The following is a 20,696-nucleotide window of genomic DNA, read 5'->3' as shown; positions in this document are numbered from 1 at the left end:
GTTGAAGACCCGTCAAATTTGTGGTTATCGCCGTACGAGAGAGTGTATATATTAAGTTCACAGATGGATCAACAAACATCTAGATAGATTCGTACAGGTAGATACATATCAAGGAATATATCAATTCTTTCAATACAATTCAATTCAATTCAAGTTAATGGAAATCAAATTCAAATGAATTGGTCTTCAAAAACTCCCTTTATATATCAAAATTTCCAACGCAAGCAGGAAATATCTAGTTTACTCCTTCCTAATGTCAAAATGCCAACTACCATACAAATGTCAAATTCCAAATTCCAAATTCCAAATCCAAATCCAATCGTTAAACACCCTCGCTATGCTATGCTATGCTATGCTATGCTATATCCCAACCTTCTTAAAACAATCATCGTAGGACGCCTAACCATATAGACTCTCCCATGCAAATATGTGGTAATATCGCAGTGAATATACCATACCTAACCCATCCAAATCTCTATATAGTGTTTCTATCCATCCAACTTAGCGAAACCAAACGCCCATTTTATGAACCATTTATCTACCCCCTTTCCCATCCCTAAATCGGTGCACTATCTCTCCTCTCTACTCCAGCTCTCTCATCTCTTGCACCTTCCTTCAACCCATCCAACACTACTCCCCTCACCAACCACTTCTCCATCTCTGGTACCAGCTCTCCTATCCTAAAAGGTTTAGTAACAACACTATCCATACCCGCCTCTTTCGCTCTAGCAATCTGCTCACTCCTTGCATTAGCCGTCACAGCTATTACCGGTACTCTCTCTCTAACTTTCCCTTCCTTTTCCCATTTGCGGATCTGTCGTACACAAGTAAGACCATCCATTATTGGCATTTCCAAATCCATTAAGAGAATATTGCATGGGATACCTGGCACGCCTTCTGGTAGAGTTGTGGAAAATGTGGATTTTTCGAGAAATTCAAGGGCTTCTAGACCGTGATTTGCGACGCTTACAATACAACCTGCGCTACGAAGTTGCTTACTCAGGACCTAATGAATAGTTAGCTTGAAGGTCTGAAACAAAAAGTATGAGGTAAAAATCTACTTTTTGATTGACAATGTTATCTTCTACAATTAGAATATGTTTTGGTGTTGAAGAAGCCGGACTTTGAGAACGACGAGTTCTTGAAGGATGGCGCGTAGGCCCTTTAACCCGAGCGAGAGAATTATTCGTAATGATATTATTTTGCGCTTGAGCATCCATTTGAGGAACAAAAGAATCCTTATCATCAGGCGGATCGCATCGACGAGTTTGAATGTAAAATGCAAAGGTACTTCCAACCCCTGCTTTTGAGGCGACACCTATTTGACCACCTTGAAGTTCTGTAAGTTCTCGAGAGATAAAGAGACCGAGGCCGGATCCACCATATTGAACATGTGTTCGTGGTGAGGCTTGGGAAAATCTTTTAAACAAAAGGTTGCGTTCCGTTTCATCGAGACCGCGGCCACTATCTTGGACTTCAATATGAAGATATACAATCTCTCCGTCCCCCCATTCACCATCTGGCGTGTTGTCTTTGTGACTATTAGTTCTTGGAAGGTAGACAAGACCTGGTGTGCTAGGAGGCTCGAGCGCTGCGCTCGCTGTGATAGCGATATTCCGTTTTGGTTGAGTTTGTGTGAACTTGATCGCATTTGTGACAAGATTGATAAGGACCTGTACTAATCTACTTGGATCCAGTTTGATCCAGTCAATATTGAGTTCTTCGAATGTAGGTGATACATGAAATCTGAGCGCGACATCACTCTTCTGCAATTCTCCATCAAATATCTTTAGTGCATTTTTGATGATAGGTAATGGCTGTACTTCAGTAGGAGTGACGAATAATAAATCTGAATCCAACTTGCTCAGCGTGAGAATGTCATCAATGATTCTTTTCTGATGTTGAGCACATAGTATGATCGTCGAAGCTGCATCTGCGTATCCGTGAACCGCCTCTCTTGGAAGAACAATATCATTAGTTCCTCCATCAAATTCCTTGACCGAAATTCCGATCATGTCCGCACATTGGATGATGGCTGATAATGGGTTCCTCATTTCGTGTGATGTCATGTCAATAAAATTCTCCTGTTGACGCTTCAACTCAATCGCTTCAAGCATTTTCCGTTTCTGAAAGTCTTCGGCCCACTTCTGTCGACTGATATCGGTCAAGCAACCCAAAACTCCAACGACAGTACCATCTGGCGCCTTTTCAGGATAAGCAGCTGCTATTATCCAGATTGCGCCATCGATTTCTTCATCCCCGATTTTATCAGCCCCCTTGAAAAGTGCTCGTAACCGGATTTCAAAGGAGACAGGTTCCCCATCCATAAGTTTTTTCCATTGCACATCCACAATTGGCCAATCTTCCTCCATAATTATCTCGTACCAGCCCATATTAGTATTGGTATCTCTGTCATGTTCCGTCAGGTTATAATAAAGTTCGTTAGCATAAACTAATTTGCCATCAACGCCAGCGTGAAACATCCCAACGGGTGCTAGATCAGCCATTCTTCTGAAACGACTTTCAATCTCTGAGGCTTCATGAGCTTGAATTTCGAGTTTCTTGGAGAGTCGATTACGATCTTGGTAAGCATGTTCGGCAGCCATTCGGCCACGTTGGATTTCATCTTCAACAAGTACTGCCGCAGCCATTGAGGTAGCGAGTTGTCGACTGAGAAGTTGTATGAATAATCTATAGTCATCATCATATTTTCGCCGAGCATTGAGTCCAATGATAAGAAAGCCGAGAACGCTTTCGGTAGTAGCTCTAATTGGTAAGAAAACAACTGTATCCCATGCAAGAGTACCCTGAAGAGCAGTAGTCAAAGATGAAGGAATAGTGCCATCTTCTCGATGTAAGAGTGTAGGACAATCTGATTTGACAAGGTCGCTAAAACTGGGTAGAAATTCTTCCATGGGATGATCAGAATTTATATGTTTCGGTACGTTCTTCCCTGCACCGGGAAATCTGACAGAGCCTTCCAGTACCCAGTTGGAGTTGTGGCTTAAAGCCGAAGATTCCGAAAGGGTCTCGTTAACGTCATTACCGGCTGAGTACAACAAAGCAAACGGTAAATCTGGATGATCTGGTTCAAGCCCTCGTAGAAGCTGCTGCCAAAAGTCCTTGGGTTCTCGAGATGAAGCAATGAACTGCCCAAGCCGTAATAAAAATATCATTCTACGATCTGCAACTACTTGCCTAGTAGTGTCAAATACAGAATTGTAACTACATATTAAATTAGTGCCTGTCTCAAACCAACACAGGGGCAATAAAAATCCTGACTTACAAAGCAAGATGGCTACCGTAGCTGTTGCAACTGAAGGGTAAAATTGATAATGAATAATAGGTCTCCTCCAAGTATCCATGTCTTTCGATAAAGAACCTCGCATCATCCATAGTTGAAGCTTTACCAGTTTCATACGCTTTATTGAACGAATCGCTAAATGCGTCTTCAACTTCAGCCCAGGCCTCCGAGAAGGGTTTCCCCATCATCCCTGGATGCTTCTGTCCTGTGACTAACATATATGGTTCATTGTACATCATAACTCTGGTTTGACCCCAATACATTGCTGCGGGTCTTGGGTCTGACATAAGAAAATTGCACATTCTTCGTAGCTCAACCGGCCAAGAATCTATGGGGCCAAGCTCCGTAGATGACCAATCAAAATCGAGGAAGAATCGTACATGCGGTGACAATTCTACTATTGTGTCTGGCGCCAATATATCGAACGGACCAAGTGTAGTATCTCCCACTTCAAGCACCTCTTTCAAAGTAACTGGCTCTTGTGCTGGTGGAAATATGGATATTGTATCTTCCCGATGAAGCCGATATGCCTCTAATTGAGATTCGAGTGAGGATCTGGATGCGTCGTCAGATTTTGACATGCGTCGTGTTTTCTGTGGCGAGAGAGTTTGCGATCGTTGAATGGTAGGTTTGTCCCCGATAACGTCTATCCTTCCTCCTACGTCTCCAGCAATAACCCTCCATCGATCTCTCATTGTCTGCGCACTCCATCTCACTCCACAATATAGTGTAACAGATATTTTTCCATCGCTGAAATCACCTCCTGCCCATTCTAAGAATCCCCTGTGCTTTTCATCCTTTGTAGCCGCGCGCAGATCAAGAGATTCTCCAACTTTGCTTCCTAGCACTTGTAGTTCTTTCAATCGCGGATTCGTATAAACTGGCGTTGTATCATCTGGATTCGTGAGGTCAAGTATAAAAACCGCTCTTTCGTCTGATTCAAGTAATTCGAGAACTCCTATACTACTCAAATCATCTTGCGACCCGAGAGGACTTAAAATTGGGTCCACAGCTACCGTAGTAAACTGTGTTGAATCTTTCGATTCATCATCTGCTGAGGAGGTTATGCCGAGACCTTTGAGTATTGACGGCAGATGTTCCATTGCAAAGTTTTACTGTCACCTACTTAAGTTGTAAGTCTTTCTTACTCGGGCAACCGTTCTGGCCAGACACCTAATCCCAAGCCCTTCCTCCCTTCCAGGCCGAAAGTGATAGGTATAGCAATCGAAGGGCAGGGCACTCAGCTCTGGTCGAAAGGAGAGTCGAGACTTTATTGTTGTGTTATGGTGGGGTAGTTTCGTTACTCTGTTTGGGCAAGTATGATTGAAGATCACAAAACGAGGAACGCAACGAAAAGTTCTGATGAAACAATAGCGACATTCCTACAGGAGCAACATAGCGATAGACTGTTGTAAGTTGTAGACTGCGATAAATAAGAGGTTGAGTTACGCACTCCAAGTCGTGTTCTTTCTTTAGTGGATTCGCTTTCTGGGGAAATTTTGACACCCTTTCCTAAGAGAACATACAAAATACAAAACTCTTTTGTACGCAGTGGATACGAACGTGATAGAGTTTGACTAGACACAAAATCGTATATATCAAGAACTTCTCCAAGCTTTTTTCCTTTCTGGGAAACATCAGACGAAGCAGAGAAAGAACGGATACATTTCCCAGAATATGCGTATCAACCAATCCGAAAAGTTATCGGGAGTTAAAAAAGTCAAAAAACTTGCTAACTTTGCTTGTTCTGTGGGTCGGTTGCAGTCTAGTAGAATGCAAGGAAAATGGGAACGTTATATCTTCATCCAATTATCATCGCAACCGGATCTTGTTTCCATGAATTGGCGGTACATGCGGCTAACTTTACCCTCCTCCCTTCGTTCTCAAAGGAAGATCGAATGCCAATTGTGATCTGACAATCGAAGTCTTTGCATCTCAGTACCTAGGTATGTCAATGAAGAAGTGTGTGGAGAACAAGGAGAGATCATTCGAAATATCAATATTTCAGTGATGATTGTGCAAAATAAAGTAAAATATTGCTAACAATTCGATGGCACTAGATGTAAAGTATCTTTTGTATCTTTTTTCTTTGCTTGAGAGATGTTTTGGTTTTGAATTGAAGGAGATGCAAAGTTTGGAATTACAAATCTTGATATATATCACTGTCCGCAGGTGTGGCTGGTGTCGCCGAAGTTATTAAATGTTTTGTCGATCTATATGTAGCACAGCCACCCGAGAATCTTTTCGGGATGTTAATCTGTCTCGAGATATCTCTCTTATTATCCGTCTTTCTTTTGGCAACATTACTGATGCGATCAAGGCTGCTAGGGCGGCTGGTATGGCATTGTTCACTGTTCATAGATAGAATGCTAGGTCAACTTTCCAGCCCAGGTATCCTGCCCCGTAAGTAAAAATGAATATACAGGTAGACATACACCTTTTTGACAGGGAAGACTTATTAAGAGTTATGGTCAGAGGTAGATATAGTAATGCAAAAGATGCGGATCTATGATGAATGTATCTATTCATTGACAATACGTTGTACTTTAGATGTGTTTGAATCTGGATTCCTCTTTATCTCACTTAAATTCATCAAAAAATGCCACCATCTTCTCGTGAAACCAATCTTCTTCCTGGATAGGAATTGCATGCCCATCACCTTCTCGAATCTCCGCTCTACCTGGTTGAATAAATGCCATAAGTTTCTCGCCATGAGGAAAAGATATAAGTCGGTCGAGTGTGCCACTATGTGGGGTGTTAGTCTTTATTCAGTCATCAGAACATCCAATGTATCAACTCATCAATTGATTAAAATACTTACTGCATGACTGCGATTCTGTCTCTTCCCACTTTGTCTCCTAGTTCTTTCAATTGCGCAGGGCTCTTGTGGTGCCAACCAGCAGCAATAGCCTGGAGCAGAAACCCGTATGTTTTGAAAGCTTTAGGATCGAGTCGTTTGGTTAGTTCGGCAGCAGCAAAGCGCTCGTAGTTGGTAGAGAAGTGTGCATAGGGGAAAGGATGACCTGGTGGTGGTTCAACCAAGGGGGTCGATTCTGAAGGCAGGTGGGCTAATTCTGACGTTAGGTCTCTGACGCAGAGGAAGTAGAGTTGTGGTAGTGAAAAGAAAAGAGAAGAAAAGAGAAGGCGGGTATGGAGTATATCACAAGGGTAAAGAAAGTAACAACGGACTAGTATCTGGTAATGATAGCCACGACGCAGGAAATAACGACAACGATGCATCCAAAACAGATCGATCAAGTGGCTTAGGGACAAACATCATGACTCGTGTGCGCAGATTTTCAAAGAAGCTAGTTGTATTTTCGATATAAGGTGCTGTGGAGAGCAAGTTAAGAGTGGCAATTCGATTTGGTATCATCAATGCCTATATGTCAAATGAGTCTTGAATGGTGTAATTAATAAGATATTTGGAGACTCACCAGTTCTTGTGCAATCATTCCACCCATGCTAACCCCGGTGATGTTAAGTTGCCTGTCCTTCGTCCAACCTAAATGGTCGAGTAGCTCGATACAATCCTTGGCCATTTCCGAGGTAGAATATCGTAGGATGGGGGTGTCTGATCCGCCCATACCTCGATTATCGAATACCAACGAGGAATATCTATCTCCTCTTTCATGACCAAAGTATAGGGTTTGTCTTTGCCATGTTGACTTGTTAGAGCCTAAGCCCATAATCCACTGAATGAAAACTCCAGATTAGCATGTTGATGCATGAAACACGTGACCTAGTTGAGACCAAGTTTCGTCTATAAAGTAAAGTTTGCGGAAATGCAAACAGTGCCGGCGATAAGGCAGGGGAATGAACAGAAGCATAAACGATATTCATGTACGAGTCTCAGTACTCTTGAGCTTTGAGCTACCCATTCTTCGCTCTCCAGTCCGCCATGCATTTGCATGTGATATACGTTACACCAAAGTCCAAGATTGTCCACTTACCACAACCTTCGTCTCTCCACTGCCATGAACCTCCCAGTCTATCTTGAACGGCCCTCCTCTACCAACTCCAATCGGCAGCTTTCCACTCTGCGTTGGGGTAAGTCTCCATATTGTATCTGGGTAGGATTTATGTGCGAGGATTTCAGCCACACTTGGACGTTTATCAACGGGTGGTTCACTGGAAGAAATTGAAAATTAGTTCTCATTCCTTTGACGAAATTTCACATATCTTCGGTGCATATCTTCAATGCTTGGGGAATTATACGTTTCACTCATTGTGTTTGGAGGTGGGCTTGAGATGGCTTGGATTAGTCCTATATCTTGTCAATGTGTAAATGGAAGGAACCTCCGCCCAGCAGTAGATCGGAATAAGGTTATATCATGTGATCTTGCTCGATCACATCGAATAAAAAACTAATCAAGGTTAATCACAATCACAATCATTTCAATTGAAATTCATGAGAAAACTTCAGTTTGAAGCATTCTACGGGATTTCGATCTCAATCAAAAGACTTGGTGAATATGGGCTATGTCCCGAAACGTTTTAAGCATATATATATATGTTTTCAATTATTATTCGTTTTCGTAAAATATACATGACTATAGTCTACCTGCTTCTCTGATTCGATCAAGGTCTTGTTCTTTCGGAATTGGCATCTAACCTCCAGGCTGAACGATCATATGATGCCGGCCATACACCATTCTTTCCGGGTGCTAAAATACCCTTGGGGTCAAGAGCGTTCTTGATCTTCTCGTTCAACTTCATCTGCGCATTATCGTTCCAACCATAGGTTTCTGCAATCTGATCCATCAAGGCAATATGAGTTCTATATTCTCCCCATCCGTTATCGGCACAGACTTGAATGAGCTCACGGATAAGCTTGTGGGCGCGCCGTTTTTGATCCTCATCTTCACGGTCGAATACTAAGCATACGATATGATGCATTTCGCGCATACCGATGGTGAATGTTCCGATAAAATCAAAACCGGCCTCTAGAGTCATCTTTTGGGTGAGAGCATACTGCTTGCTTGCATCTTCACCACTGATCTTAGAGATAGGCGAGAAGAAAAGGTGAGCACCATTGGGTAGCCAGTCTACCCAGGCAATCTCATCAATCGTTGGAATACCTTGTAGGGTTTTTGCACGGATGTGAAGAACGCACTTCTCCTTGATATCTTCTGGAAGGAAGAATTTGGCACCTTCGATAGTTCCAAAAGCATCCTTAACCACTTGCCAGAGGACATCGCGTACAGGTTTGGGGCCGTATAAAGCGCCATAGAAGTTCCAGCGTCCAAGGTTGAGTTTCTTGGCTATGGCATCTAATTCTTCTTCATTAAGAGGACGATCAACATCGTAGTACGATTTTTTGGTTCCCATAACTCCTGCGTCAAGCAGAATATGTCGGATTGAAGGAACGTTCTGAATGACCATCTGCAATCGAAGGGGACGAATGACGTCAACGATCTTTGGCAAGTCGGCATCCTTTGGAAAAGTGATGAGATAAGGTTGATAACCCCCTGGATTTGGCATGAGCTAGGATTATCTCGGTCAGTATACAGTCGTGGCGCAGGGATGGAGGCGACTTACCCAAATGCCCATCTTCGTCACAATACCAAGGTTGCTTTGTGAAAAGATGCCATCGTTGTAGGGACCGAAACCATAAGGAAACAACTAGAATATGATGAGCTTGAAGTACTTTTCAGTTGAGCCCTTAGGCTAAGCATACCTGCCAACACTTGTTTCCTGGTTGTTGATCCAAACTTCCGCCCTCGACTGTTGGTTGCGTTGGATCGGGTAAAGCACCCATGCCTGTCCTGATAAGCTCTCCGGTTGGAAGCACGACCTCGAGACCGCAATGCATCATGAAGTGATCTGCTTGAAGCATCAGTAAGTGTCCCTTTCTCAGATGCAAAATATCACAAACCTCCGTATGGAGTATATCCTACACCACGCTCAATAGTGTTTCCAACGACAGAGCCACCACCCAAATCCGGTGTGTCAATCCATAGTTGATCGTCTAGCTTATTCTCCTTCAGGTAGTCGTATAGACTGAAGAATGTTACACCTGGCTCTAATAGCGCATATGCTCCTTCACTGTTGACTTCTAGCACTCTGTTCATGTTTTTGCCCATATCCAAACCGATGCTACCAGGAACTCTTGGAGCTGCTCCTCCGTATCCTATATTTCTGCCAATTGAGAATGGCCAAAGTGGGATCTCGTACTCATTGCAGAGTCTAACAATTGCTTGGACTTCTTCGACGTTGCGGGGTGCAATGGTGGCGGATACGACGAAGTAATCTTTGTCGAAGAGGTGGTACATATCGTGCGCTTTGGAAGGGTCAGTGTAGAGCTCCTTTGTGAGCTCTTCTTTCTTCTTGATAATGATGACATTTTCGGCACCAGTTGTTTGTTCAGCATGAGAAATGAATTCTGCGAACTTCTCTGAAGTAGTTCCTGGTGGCAGAGCAAGAGGATCGTTCGCTGCTGGTGCGGTAGCTGCGTTTGGTACACGAAGGGCAAGAGGGGCCGCCATCTCTTTTTGTTTGTGAGGAAAGAATGCAGATTGAGCTGTCAAGAAATGTGCCTTAAACAAAAACGAGGGGATCAATTCATGAAAAAACAAATAATCGGATACGCTACTCAAGAGATTTATATACTTCAAGAAACGCAAAAGTGCTTCCAACCTGCCGGGCTTGTTGTCTACTCTGGGCCTGTCTGCAAAACCACTAGACGGAGTAAGTTCCTATCGAAGAGACATGATCTTCCGCCAAATGTTGCCTTTCCGGTGGGTCATACGGGGAGCAACCCTCAATTCGTGGATAGCGACAATCACGCGGTAGTGGGGTTATTCTTTGAAACATATGGAAGAGACTACAAGAACAGGCGCTGACGCCAGACCGTCAGCTGGAGACATTGCTACAGAAATTCGAAAGTTGATCCATATATCGCGAAGGTGACAAGGAGGGGTATATGTAGCACCAGTTGTTGAACAGTGTTTAAACTTCGCGATGACATGCACTACTAGCATGGCGATACTACACTACAAAAGTTCCACGTTATTCTCCCCTCGTTTGGAAGCAAGCAAGCCTCGGTCCACAATAGCTCAACGCATTGTGGAGTGCTAGTAACACCTCGTTTATGTTACATATAGGGCCAATGCCCGTTCTCATATGTCTGTGGAGCTATGCACTCTGCGGGATGAAGATGCAGGTTTACCAAGTGGGGACTTGCCAATCTAATGCACGGCTTTCCTTTCCTCTTCCTTGTCACAATTTTATAGTGGATATGGAATTGGAAGTCTCCATCTTACTTCTCTCGAATGGTGCACATCTCTGGCATTCTGCTTCTTATGTAAGCTGAATCAATATGCATTAATCGTGTCATGAACATGGAGAGTCAGGAACTGCTTCACTTTCGGAACGATGAAGAGATTCCGCATTCCAATTGCGGGCCGGATACCCTGGCCCTTGCAACTTTCCTTGCAACCTATCAAGGGATCCTTGGAAGCTGCAGTACTCTGCATTTTTGACCTTAGCAATAATGACTGGATGGCACTTTTCCATGTCGATATCAAGGTCATTTGAAAGAAAAAGCAATTTTTACCCAGCTGGACGGAAAAACTGTCAATCACTTAATTTCCAAAAAATCTTTATTGAATTGGACTATCAATTTTCTCAATTATAAGTTGAGTGAAATGTACAATCTATAGCTGTTCTAAATTCTCTCAGATTTAGATTAATACTTTACATTATTATTCAATTTCGAAATGATAGTGTTGCTTTTCATGATTTTCGGGATTTGGCTGTTTGATGTGGCGACCAACTTGTCCAGCTGGAGCTTTTCCCAAAGGGAAAACACCCCAAAAGCAATGCCGGTGCAAACAGATCATTGGATTGTCGTAATTTACTTGAATTCACACCATATGGACCTTTCTTTCAGGGTCTCATTATTTATTCGTAGGTTTAACTAAGGCTTCTTAGTATCAACGGATGTGTGGGAAAGTTCGGGGCTTTTAAAGGACAATCGACTTTTATTAAGTAATGTAATTGCCGTAAGCAGTTCGTCACAATCCTTAATATTCAAAGGTTTCTGATCAGTGTTTAGTCTCCACATTCAACTTCAAATACGTATATAGTATATCAGTCCCTGATCCAATTCTGACACGGCTCCACTGAAAACCATTCCAGTAGCATCTCTTCACATGCGACTAGCCCCATCAGCTACTACAGAAATTCCTATCGCCATTGTTGGGACTTTTTTTAGGGTACCCGCGATAGGCTCACATCTTGGGATCGACTCAGCTCTACTTCATGTAATGCTATCCGCCACCGGGGATGAGCTTTCCCGTTGAATTCTTCGTGGTGTTTACTTGAAAGCAAAGAAGAAAACATGCAGCACGAGTTCCCTCAAAAAAAGAACCCGCCAAAAAGTGCCGCTCATCAACATTCATAAAATCTAACTTCCTACTTTCGGGCCCCTAGTTAAAACTCTGGTCAACATACAGACACTGAGCGAATAAGTAAGTTCCGAATTTGTATTCGTCATGAAGATCCCCTCTGGATCCCAGACTTTTGCTCCCTATGCAGAGAATTACTTTTTCAATCTTTATTACTTGAAGAAAGAAAGGGAAAGGTCCATATTTCAAATGGAAGCCCATTCTTCACAACATTTCGTATCCTTTTAGCAAAAGTTTGTTGACAAATACCGACATATATCTATACCAAGAGCAACTTGATATATTCACATCAATAGTATCGGACAGTACAGTTCTAGTGAAAAATCTGCAAAGGCAGTTATACGTTACGTCTAGGGCGTACCAGCCCGCTGGTACGATGGGTCACTTGTCAGCTCTAGGTCCTATCATCATCTTGGTGATGTGGATTGAGACATTCGCTGCAGCCGTTTTTGTAGGGCTGCGGATGTACACTCGATACTACATTGTTCAAGCTACGGGGTATGATGATTGGCTTATTGTCGCCAGTCTTGTGAGTGCCAACTGCCGACCTTCTTTTTGTCAGACTCAGCACTAACGAAGCAATTACCATAGATCTTGTTCGTGGCATATACCGCTTTCTGTACGGCGGCAGCTATCCAAGGATTGGGATCTCATTTTGCCGATATCACGCCTGCTCAGTTAGTTATCTCAACCCTTACAGATTAAACAGCCTATGCTTAACTCAGTTTGAATGTTTTGATTCCTATAACATCATTCATTTTATTGATAAAGGCCTGGTGCAGTTACTGCACCAAGCTATGTGGAAGGGCAAGAACTGATTCCCATGCGTTCTAGATTCGTCATGTCGAACAAGATGGAAATTGCTGGTCAAACATGTAATATCATTGCCATCGCCACCAGCAAATCCGCCGTAGCTGTCTTCCTCCTGCGTCTCGTCGTTGTTCCCTGGCATAAAGTCTTCCTCTGGGTTTGTATCGTCAGTACATTTATTGTCTGTGTCTCCTGCGCCACTCTCGACTTCTTCCAAAGTTCGCCCATTGCAGCGGTCTTTGATCCATCACTCCCTCACACTGTCAACTTCAATTTCACAGCGAATGCGATCTTCTCGGGAAGCTATACAGCGATGATGGATTTTACTCTGGCATTGTTTCCATGGTACTTTTTAGCGCCTGTTCAACTCAAAAAGAAGGAGAGATTGACTATTTCCTTCGGTCTCACGTTGGGTGTTTTGTAGGTTTTCCTGGATCAGGAGCTGTGGAGAACTTTTTGAACTTGATGCTGATGGAAGTTTCATTTAGTGCGGGAATGTGTGGTATTGTTCGAGCCATTGAGCTAGGAGGTCTGGCATCTCGAACCGATTATACTTGTAAGTTTTCAGGCATCCTTCACTAAAAATTACTATGATGCCAAAGAAACAAAATTCATACCACTCCACAGATGACACAGTCCCACTCATTCTCTGGGGCTCCGGCGAACTTCTTGTCGCCATAGTATGCGCCTGTATCCCCGTTCTTCGACCACTCTACAAGCGACTCAGAGGCCAAACGAAATCTTCCGACGAAGGAAGTGGTCCCTATCCCAACAAAAGCGGAAGTAAATCAGGGGGCGGATATGCATTAAGTTCATTGCGTCGCGATGAGTTCTCCGCGAACGAAAGGAGTCGAGGAGGTGGAAAATCAAGTCATAACATGCAAGTGAATAGTGAGAGGAATGCGTCGGGGATGGATAATGGAAGTGATGAGAGTATATTGAGAGAGGCATGGAGATTTGGAATTAAGGAGACGGTGGAGGTTGATGTTAGTTATGGGAGAGAGGGAGAGATTGACGAGGAGATGGGAGTTCCGCGGGGCGTGAGCGTGCGCGGGGGGAGTAGTGATGTAAGAGTGGGAGAAAGGGCTCCGAGTGTGCATGGCTTTTAAAGCCCGTCGATTCGAGGGATGGGTCGGGATCGATATGATTTTCATGGATGGGTAATGATGATTAGAGGGCCTTGAAATATACTACGGTACTGGCTGACATTCTTGGTGTTTGTATAATGATGTTGTGGCATCTCATGGTTACGTATTTGGATGGTTTATCAGAGATATATCCATGCAAAGATGGACTAAGGGATGATATAAGAATTCCCCAAACGAGCAATCGCATAACTTGTTTAATGTGTGTCTATTCACCCATCCATTCACCCATTCAAATCAACCACACCAATGACCATATCTCTCAAATCTTCCTCTCGCAAGAAAACCCAATCTGAAAGATTAAATTGTAGTAGCACGGTTCGCATACTGCTCAATTCATACCAGCTCAATTCAGCTCAGTTCAGGATCTTCACACAACGAAGTTATATGAACGGACCAGGTAATCATAAGTCCCCATCCCTACTCAAAGAGGGTTTCGGGAACTAAAAAAACACTAGAGACGGAGGGGCTTGGCAGAGGATAAGGAAAGGTACTAATTGGATATGAGGATGAAGATAGATTTTGGGTTTCGATTATCGAATTCTTAGGGGAAGAGTTGTAGTAGATTCAGAAACTAAAAAAGTTGTTTCGAATCGATGGGTCCCTTTATTGAAAACAGGGCTGCTTCAATAAATACTATTATTTACTTTGCATGGTATTTAAACAATACTATGCTAAAGTTTAAAAGGGGGGCGGACTGGGATTGCGGGCGAATTAGGCAAAAATGCTAAAGAACATACAACAGTGGGGATTCGCTGGTGGTCACCCACCCAACTACTAATCCACCGATCTGAAGCTTGTGTATGGCAGAGCGGACGGGATGCCCAATTCTCTTCAGTCTATGGTCGTATGTGTCAGAAAGCTATTTTTTAACAAATATATACGCTGATACATTGAGTGAGAGATGAGTAGCAACTGAGGGAGCGTTGCTAATGAGAGAATTGGTGAGAGATATATACTCTCATATTCCTGCTTCTCTCACATCATCCAAAGAAGGAGAGGAGAGTAGACCTGAAGACGAGTGAAGTCAGATTTCAATTTGAACTCATGCATGAAAAAGATAAAAAGGCAAAGAGTTCTCCTAAGTCCAACCAGATAAATACTTCACTCCTCCATTCCTAGTCCACCCCACTGTCCTCGACTCCTTGCCAATAATGAAATCACGGTTCAATTTCCACTCCCTGCACACCCCCAACTCTCGAGCTCTTATAGCGGGTCTCAAAACATCAAATAATTAAGTCTTGAGTATCCACGTCCCTACTGGCTGTTACACCCGCAAGATCCGGCGTCCTGAAATTCATTAGCACCGGGTGTGGAGAGTGGGGATGTGGAGCCGGAACAACGGTATGCCCATTACCCGCACAATTCAAACCCAGTTCCCTGCGCTGCCCAGTGGTGACTTGTAAGTATACCGTGGCCGCCGCTTCGTATATAGAAGGGTTCGTTTACCAACTGAACACCCCTCCCAACTTTGCTATACCTATTTCTGCGATGTTTTGACAGTATTCCTTTCTTCAGGGGCATCCAAAGTTGGATCAACCCTATTGAGTTGTTAATGGAACAAGTTTTATACGCATGAAGATTGAGCACCATAAGGGCGGTGACTGGATCGTTTCCTCACTTGCAGTATGAAAACATCACAAAAAGTCTCCATCTTGGTCAGAAACCATATAATCCAGTACATAACTTTGTAAACGCAGCACGCATAAACAACAACAAACAGCAATGACCTCACTCAAGGAAACCCTTGGTACAATTCCCGATCATGTCAACAGAAAGTCCTCCGTTTGGGTATTATCTTTCATGATTTCTCCATCCATAATCCCATGAACATAAGCTTCTCCAATTAACTCCCACCTGTCTTCACCAACACTCCTTATCACAAAAGGTTGGACCATTCCAAAGATAATGACTATAACATCCCCGGGTAATGAATGTCCAGGCACGAGACCTACATATCCTTGTTCTGATATAGATGGTCTCCGATTTTGCTGATAACTCATTGCATTTTTGTACGAAGCATATGCAGCCGTCTGAACACACCTTATATGTTCCTCAGTATTTGCATCAAATTCTTCTTCGCTCAAATGATTATCCGTAATACTCCTCGCATTATCGGAATAGAGTTCTATACTACGTCGAAGATCGTTGTAGCCCATTAAAGAGGTATGAGAAGCGCGAGTGCGGAATGTGAAGGAGTCGGTCTGGTCTGCGCAGGGGATGCGCCAATTGGCTCCGAACCATTTCATTCCGTCCTGCGGTAGCGGGGATGCAGCATCTTTTGCATTTAGGGTCTGAGCTTGCTCACAGAAATGTGTTATTTCATCAAAATATCGCATGGTATTGGCGTGGATTGCTAGGTATTCGTCGGTTGTACGAGATATGATACCCTGTCTGTTGTCGACAGTAAACAAACTTCCAATCGCCATAACAGTATCGACTCTAACACCTCTTAGTCCAATAATCTTCGGATCTTTATCTTCCGATGCAGGGACAATCGAAAGTTCAGATTGACCCGAAGCAGAGAAGAGAGCCGCTTTCTTAGTCTCACAAGATGGTTCTAGCAGCGTGTTTGTGAAATCTGGAGCCCAACTAGGAAGACCTTCCAAAGTTTTGGGTTGTTGATTCCATGCCAACAAATCCCCGTTGTTCTGTACCAACAGTTTTCGAGAAACAGATGTGAATATCTGTACTGTCTCTTCATCCGAATCGATGTTGGTATATATGGGCTGGATATTTAAAGATTGGGCATCGGAAGCCATTCCTAACAACCCATAAATTCTATCTCGAGGATATCTTGCCTTTCTGACTAGATCATTGGAGGCCTGGATACAGCCTCTTTCTAACAGTTTGACAAGAGGAGACCCGCCGGTTTTGCGATGATGTTTTCGCGTCCCCAGAAGTCGGTTCAGGCTTATAGGAGCAGTACTTAGACATCTTGCAATCTCTTGAAGAATCGGTGATACGATGGGATCATGAGCTGTTCTTTGGAGGCCGTATGTGTGAATGATCATTGAAGATTGCATGGCGAAGAAAATCCAAGCCGATTCAAACCAGTGATGAAATGGTATAGTCTTTTGACCACATGTTATCATCAACTCTTTGCCAAGGCAAAATTCCTGCATGATCCAAAGCCGGTTCCAATAATCTCGACTCCCTATTTCATGCCAGCCGATAAATGGGAAGTCAAGGCCAATATCAATAGCAAGTTGATACAGCGAGCGTTTTACATTAGCCAGCGGATCGTCTATTTTCGGACGATTAAATCCATATCCTTCTTGACCTTCTCGAACGTAAAATTCACAGTCTCTCATACTATCCACTGTAACAGAAAAAATCCCTGCATCATACGCAGCTTGTCCTATAGTCAGAGCCGCGTCCATAGCATCGTCGGTTCTAGGAGTTCCTTCGCCTAGAAACACATCCACGATACTGGCACAACTGTAGATATCCCTCATCAGTTTGATTTGTTCTGCCTTCTCCTCGGGATCATTCTGATTGATACATATTGCATCTGCCCAGAGAACCATCGGTTTTGTCGCATGCCGAAATGTCTTCAAAGCCTGTTCCAAACTAATGGTAACATCGACTTCTGTCTCATCGAGCAAAATTTGTGCTCGAGGAAGATCAGGGTCTCCCCAACAGTAAGACAAAGCATGATAGTCTGGGGCTTCTCTTAGAGATACTACGTGTAGAGTGCAGGAAACTATGGTAATGTCAGTAACTGTGATACGCATTTTTGTGATCATCTTTTCAATTACCTGTATCAAGCTGGTTGGGTAGCCTATCCGAAGTTGTCAGATCAGCGTGGCTCTTTGGGAGGATGTGTAGCACTCGAATTTGAAGTGCCTGAGAATTTATAGGAGTGTACTGATAAAACGCCATGTTTTCAAGAAGATGTCAATGTACGAGCAATAGAGATAATAGGATAAAGACTGAATTGCATCTGCGACTTGAGATTCTTGTTGAAACTCATCTTAAGCTCAGCTGGACACCAAGGAATGCCAACCGAAACCTTGCAGACGCCTCATTCCAATCGTTGTTACCGACAACTCAGCTATGCTACTGCGATTAGCTTGGTACTCGAAATAGTCGGATGAATAAAGCTATATTCGTGAAAAGGATGTGGTCAAGATATTTGTGATTGATGGCGATCGAGAACCTTCCGTTATCAAGCAATCAACAATCAGCAATGATCGAATCAAACCGCCTCCACGATATACATAACAACTGTTGTCGCCAATTTGGGTACCCAAAATCTCAATCCGGTTGAGTTTGATCTATCATAATGAGTTTCCTATCCGTTATAACGTGCCCCTTGTTATCATTTGAAAGCACGATGTCATCGTAGCCAGAGCCGTTGCATTTGCATTTGCAAAAACATCGCGCAATTATAAAGAGGTATTGTCCTAGTTTTGACAACTAGTATCAATCGAGCCCCCGTGTTACAATACTAGGAGGCGAATATATCAATCGACCTGGCTATCTTGGATATTTGCAATGGCCAGGTTAGGCCATCCTTGAGAAGTTTAGCCAGAAATCATCTTTATTCAAAATCTAAGACTCAATCGAGCAACGTAATTTGAGACCATAACCTCATTATCCGGCATGTATTGCAGCTGTTACAGCAATTCTCGAAAAACAATAGATGAACATAAAGCATTTAAGTTATTACAGTGAGCCAGGAGGATGTCGCAATAGCTCAAGAGGTGTTTTTGTGATGATGCTCTTTGGTAAGCTCCCGGTGAGCACTTGAATGTAACGAATAAACTTGGCGCGTAGAAATGAATGCAATGGAATGGAACACGGATTATGTAAGCACTCCGTCATCGACTGTCTCTTCGTAAACATCTTATTATTATTATTGTTCATCATAAACTTATGATACAAACTGATGCGATGTATCTGAAACAGAAGTAAAGATGGGACAATCTCAGTCTGGTACCAGTGATAAACATGTTACGACACAGCAGCTGAGTCATGAGCTGGTAAGTTTACGATTCAAGGAAGCTCCCCTCTTGAATCTCGAACCACTTCCTTTGGAAAACTTGTAATAATTGCTATTTAAGGCTCGGAAATTCGCAAAACGTTGCTTTACCCCGCTCAAATTGTTCTCATTCCAGGATGTTTTCAAGAGTCTTGCAGATCATCAAGATGGAGTCGCATATCTCAAAGAAGATACCATCGCACGATTCCTGGAGATTCCGGATGTACTAGGCGCCTCCCCGATTATATTCCAGATGGTATCCTACCTTGGTGCGTTTCCATTTGCTCAGGATGCGCCAGCAGTCTTGGGGTTTGAACAGATGATTATGGTGGTAGTGATTATGACGGAAAGATATCAGAGGGTATTGAAGAAGGGCAATAGGGATCGGACAAAGCTACTATTTCGAAGTCTGGCGGTATACGATAGAAGGGAATCTCGCGCGGGGATTGAAAACGAAGAAGATAAGACGGACACAACCTCTCCGCTAGCAGAAGGAGAGAGCACTGTCAAAAAACATGCAACAGGATTCGCTATCGATGAAGCTGTGAATGATGACGACGAAGAGGAAGATGATGATCTTGCTTTAGCTGCACTTGAGTCACTGGATGCCATTGAAGTATTTCGTCACGGAGATCCGCCCATAGCTCAAGCTACGATTCCATCCGATAATCTTAAAAAATTGATTATGCTACTCCTATTGGTAGCGCCCTTAGGAATCCAAGAGAGTTTAGCTCACCATACCGAAAGACTCGCCAGGTCACAATTAGAAAGTCTTCGAAGAACAGCGGACAACATTCTTGCAGCTTTTGTAAATGTGGAAAAATTCCCTGGCGTTAAAATACATCAATTCAACACTGTGATACCCATTTCATTGCCCTTTGTATTTAATGGATTCAATGCTCTGTTCGAACACTTCTTGTTCTCCAAGAACATTGATTTCACAAAACGAAAAGATTCTTCAGAAGCACCGCCTCCAATGCCTTTGAATGCTGAAATAGATCAGCCTCTTCTTCCACAAATAGGTGAAATACTGGATCTCAATGTTTTGTCGCAACTTTCCTTCTTCCTTCCCGGGGATTCTCTCTTCCGACGTCTTCGACTACTCTATTCCGGTGGCGATGCTGGATTCTCTATGGGTTCTTTCGAGACAAGAGTATTCAACTGGCGTGCACCAACTATTCTTTTGGTCGCCGGAAACAGAATTGAAGATTCTCCTACTGGTGGTCAAGAAAGGAATTTTGCAGACACGTTACCACCCAAAAGATTTCCCAATAGTGGTAAATCATCCCGAGTTGTCTTTGGAGTCTATCTCTCACAACCTTGGAGACAAACTCATAAAGAATGTTTTGGAGACACCGATACACTACTTTTCCAGCTCGAACCTGTTCATGAAGTCTTTCACGCTTCGGTAATTAATAAGGATTATGTTGCATTCTCCAAACCCCCATCAGCCCATCCATGTTTGTCTTTTGGATGTCCACATCCCAAAACGAAACAGACGGCCGGACTATCTACTCATGTGAATCTTGGCGCTGTATCATTATATCTAGATTCTTCTTTTGAATTTGGTGTTTTTACACACAACTATTCGTCTGGTGGAGGAGCATTCCACAACAGTGAGACCAGGCGCACAGATTTTCAAGACCGATTTGAAATCGAAAGTTTAGAAGTCTGGGGTTGTGGAGGCGATGCCGAAGCTCAAAAACAAAAGGAGATGTGGGCTTGGGAAGAAAGAGAAGCGGAGGCGAGGAGAAAGATCAATCTAGGAACTGGTGATATTGAAGCCGATAGGGCGTTGTTGGAAATGGCGGGGCTTATTGGAGGAAACAGGAGTGGTGGTTCTATGAATTGATGGGTTGAGCTCGGAGTTTTGGAAAGCATTTGGTAGGAATGGATAGGGATATTTGAAGCATGTATGGCGTGGAAACTTAAACATTCGGAGGGATGTGTTCTTGCGAGTTTGGCTAACTTCATTCAAATGATAGATCTGGGTTCCAGATACTTTGGGTATGAAGAACATTGCAATTTTACTATAAAAA

At 43.2% G+C, this 20,696-nt stretch overlaps 5 protein-coding genes across 5 annotated transcripts; 2 read left to right on the top strand and 3 right to left on the bottom strand.

The window, feature by feature from the left end:
• Nucleotides 1-556: 556 nt before the first annotated feature.
• On the bottom strand, nt 557-4,407 carry Bfra_001063 (putative histidine kinase-group xi sequence protein; the record flags this gene model as incomplete). The annotated part of the gene is made up of 3 exons (XM_037331503.1): nt 557-1,006; nt 1,062-3,225; nt 3,287-4,407. 3 exons carry the CDS (start codon nt 4,405-4,407, stop codon nt 557-559), a joined length of 3,735 nt encoding a protein of 1,244 aa, XP_037197836.1.
• Nucleotides 4,408-5,883: 1,476 nt separating this feature from the next.
• Nucleotides 5,884-9,792, bottom strand: Bfra_001062 (putative aryl-alcohol oxidase protein; the record flags this gene model as incomplete). The annotated part of the gene is made up of 9 exons (XM_037331502.1): nt 5,884-6,049; nt 6,126-6,372; nt 6,494-6,686; nt 6,742-6,999; nt 7,258-7,435; nt 7,920-8,791; nt 8,846-8,929; nt 8,985-9,130; nt 9,183-9,792. The coding sequence occupies 9 exons, from the start codon at nt 9,790-9,792 to the stop codon at nt 5,884-5,886; spliced, it is 2,754 nt and encodes a 917-aa protein (XP_037197835.1).
• Nucleotides 9,793-12,091: 2,299 nt separating this feature from the next.
• Bfra_001061 (uncharacterized protein) lies at nt 12,092-13,634 on the top strand (the record flags this gene model as incomplete). The annotated part of the gene is made up of 5 exons (XM_037331501.1): nt 12,092-12,244; nt 12,307-12,392; nt 12,487-12,945; nt 13,014-13,081; nt 13,153-13,634. 5 exons carry the CDS (start codon nt 12,092-12,094, stop codon nt 13,632-13,634), a joined length of 1,248 nt encoding a protein of 415 aa, XP_037197834.1.
• Nucleotides 13,635-15,433: 1,799 nt separating this feature from the next.
• Nucleotides 15,434-17,555, bottom strand: Bfra_001060 (putative heterokaryon incompatibility protein; the record flags this gene model as incomplete). The annotated part of the gene is made up of 2 exons (XM_037331500.1): nt 15,434-17,376; nt 17,432-17,555. 2 exons carry the CDS (start codon nt 17,553-17,555, stop codon nt 15,434-15,436), a joined length of 2,067 nt encoding a protein of 688 aa, XP_037197833.1.
• Nucleotides 17,556-18,592: 1,037 nt separating this feature from the next.
• On the top strand, nt 18,593-20,509 carry Bfra_001059 (putative tldc domain containing protein 2 protein; the record flags this gene model as incomplete). Its single annotated transcript, XM_037331499.1, has 2 exons — nt 18,593-18,658; nt 18,740-20,509. 2 exons carry the CDS (start codon nt 18,593-18,595, stop codon nt 20,507-20,509), a joined length of 1,836 nt encoding a protein of 611 aa, XP_037197832.1.
• Between the last annotated feature and the right edge of the window lie 187 nt (nt 20,510-20,696).

Source organism: Botrytis fragariae, assembly GCF_013461495.1.
Source record: "Botrytis fragariae strain BVB16 chromosome Unknown tig00000001, whole genome shotgun sequence".
In the NCBI taxonomy this organism is placed as follows: Eukaryota; Fungi; Ascomycota; class Leotiomycetes; order Helotiales; family Sclerotiniaceae; genus Botrytis; species Botrytis fragariae.
Note: the sequence above shows the minus strand (reverse complement) of the source record. Positions and strands in the feature narration are given on the sequence as shown.